Here is a 2,500-nt window from a genome sequence, read left to right as displayed (position 1 = left end):
GCAAGGTGCTCCACACACACACACACACACACACACACACACACTCACACACCCGCACACGCAAGGTGATCCACTCACACACACCCATTATATGAATCTGTGTATAATCAGACACTGAGTGTTATCATTTAAATGCTTTATTGTCAATTTGTTTATAACGTTAGAAGTGTTAAAGGGCCATTTGTTCTGCACTGATCTCCCCTCCCTGGCCCTGCAGCCCAGCGGAGCAATGTGCCTCCGGCTCCGTAGAGGGCGCTGTGTCCTCTGTGCAGCAGAAGACGCCCCCCTTTAAGCCCTTCACGCAGTCCTGCCTGCCCCCCAACCTGCCCATGCACCCCGCGCCCCGAAACATCACCGCCGACGAGCTCCGCACCCTCGAGGGGTGTCTGCACCGCTGGAGGAGTGAGGTCGAGACGGACACGCGAGGTACACACACACACACACACACACACACACACACACACACACACACACACACACACACACACACACACACACACACACACACACACACACTACACACACACACACACACACACTACACACACTACACACACTACACACACACACTACACACACTACACACACACACTACACACACACACACACACACACACACACACACACACACTACACACACACACTACACACACACACACACACACTACACACACACACACACACACACACACACACACACACACACACACACACACACACACACACACACACTACACACACACACACACACACTACACACACTACACACACTACACACACACACTACACACACTACACACACACACTACACACACACACACACACACACACACACACACACACACTACACACACACACTACACACACACACACACACACACACACACACACACACTACACACACACACACACACACACACACACACACACACTACACACACACACACACACACACACACACACACACACACACACACACACACAATACACACACACCCTGGAGGGCTGCCTGCACCGCTGGAGGAGTGAGGTGGGGACAGACACACGAGGCACACACACACACACACACACACACACACACTACACACACACACACACACACACACACAGTGTTTTCACAGTGTCCTCTGTTTGTCTCATTCTAGATCTCCAGAGCAGCATCTCACGCATCCACAGGACCATCGAGCTCATGTACTCAGACAAAAGCATGATGCAGGTACACACACACACACACACACACACACACACACACACACACACACACACACCCTGGAGGAGACAAAAGCCCGATGCAGCCACCTGAACCTTCAGATGAGCTTGACTGCACAGGCTTTGTAACACAATCACTTCATTTGCATTAAGAATGCGGATCACACACACACACACACACACACACACACACACACACACACACACACACACACACACACACACACACACACACACACACACACACACACACACACACACACACACACACACACCCTGGAGGAGACAAAAGCATGATGCAGGTGGATTTCACTGACACTAGCTGCCCGTTGCACCAGTTGAACGTAAGTGCAACCATCTTCGCTTAGTTTTAATGTAAACTGCCACTACGTTGGAATTTAAGAGCTTCTAAAATGTAACGGGTTGCACCACGCAAAATAGTTCCAGCGTAACACACTAAATTACACCCCCCTCTCCCCAGGTGTAAGTTCCATCGTAAGTAATTTGTTAACAAAAACAAAATGTAAGTCAAGAAGAGTTACTTACGCGACTTACAAACATTTAATTTACTTGAGCAGTGTTTGAATCATGTTTGTATTCACTGGAAATTGTAGGCCAATGGACCTGGCGGTACAAATACCAAATATCTAGCCTACCTTTCATTTAACGTTACCACACACAGCATGCATTTCATTACTGTTGATTTGAGCTCTTATCAGAGATTTCATTAGTCATATTACAAAGAGTTACTTTCACAAGCTTCTGTACAAAACACATTGTTATTTTATTCAATACATTCATCAAACTTAAATGCGGCTTTATCATACAGCGTTACAGCGAACCTAACGTTATGCTGTGAATCTGTGATGCTTCCGATATCATTAGTGATATTGATTGGTTGTCAACAAAAATGTCATTCTATGCATCATTATTTTGATTTAGTAGCTACTAACTACGATGTACCTTAAGTAGCAATGATGCAATAGTTGATTAGTTTCAATTTTTTAGTTTCAGGTTTAAGACACACCTTACACCAAGCTTACCATCAACCTTCCATTCTACTGGTGCAGCCGATGGCAGGTCACAATGTTGTGCCAATCTGTGATCCAGATATTCCCATTAACTGTCCAGCGTGTTTAGATATTCCCGCTTACTGTCCAGCGTGTTTAGATATTCCCGCTTACTGTCCAGCGTGTTTAGATATTCCCGCTTATACGTTAGACCGGCACATCCGGGAACTTGACTCGCGACGAACGTTCCCGCCCCTTTTAGGGGGAAACCATGGGGAAAA

At 46.7% G+C, this 2,500-nt stretch overlaps 1 protein-coding gene across 8 annotated transcripts in view; it reads left to right on the top strand.

The window, feature by feature from the left end:
• Positions 1–2,500, top strand: part of usp25 (ubiquitin specific peptidase 25) — a 55,644-nt gene that overhangs the window by 24,225 nt on the left and 28,919 nt on the right. For all 8 annotated transcript variants that reach the window (XM_062535869.1, XM_062535870.1, XM_062535868.1 and 5 more), the window contains 2 exons: positions 218–426; positions 1,146–1,216. In XM_062535869.1, coding sequence (XP_062391853.1) covers positions 218–426; positions 1,146–1,216 — 280 coding nt within the window. The remainder of the gene's footprint in view (positions 1–217; positions 427–1,145; positions 1,217–2,500) is intronic.

Source organism: Sardina pilchardus, chromosome 5 (assembly GCF_963854185.1).
Source record: "Sardina pilchardus chromosome 5, fSarPil1.1, whole genome shotgun sequence".
In the NCBI taxonomy this organism is placed as follows: domain Eukaryota; kingdom Metazoa; phylum Chordata; class Actinopteri; order Clupeiformes; family Clupeidae; genus Sardina; species Sardina pilchardus.
Note: the sequence above shows the minus strand (reverse complement) of the source record. Positions and strands in the feature narration are given on the sequence as shown.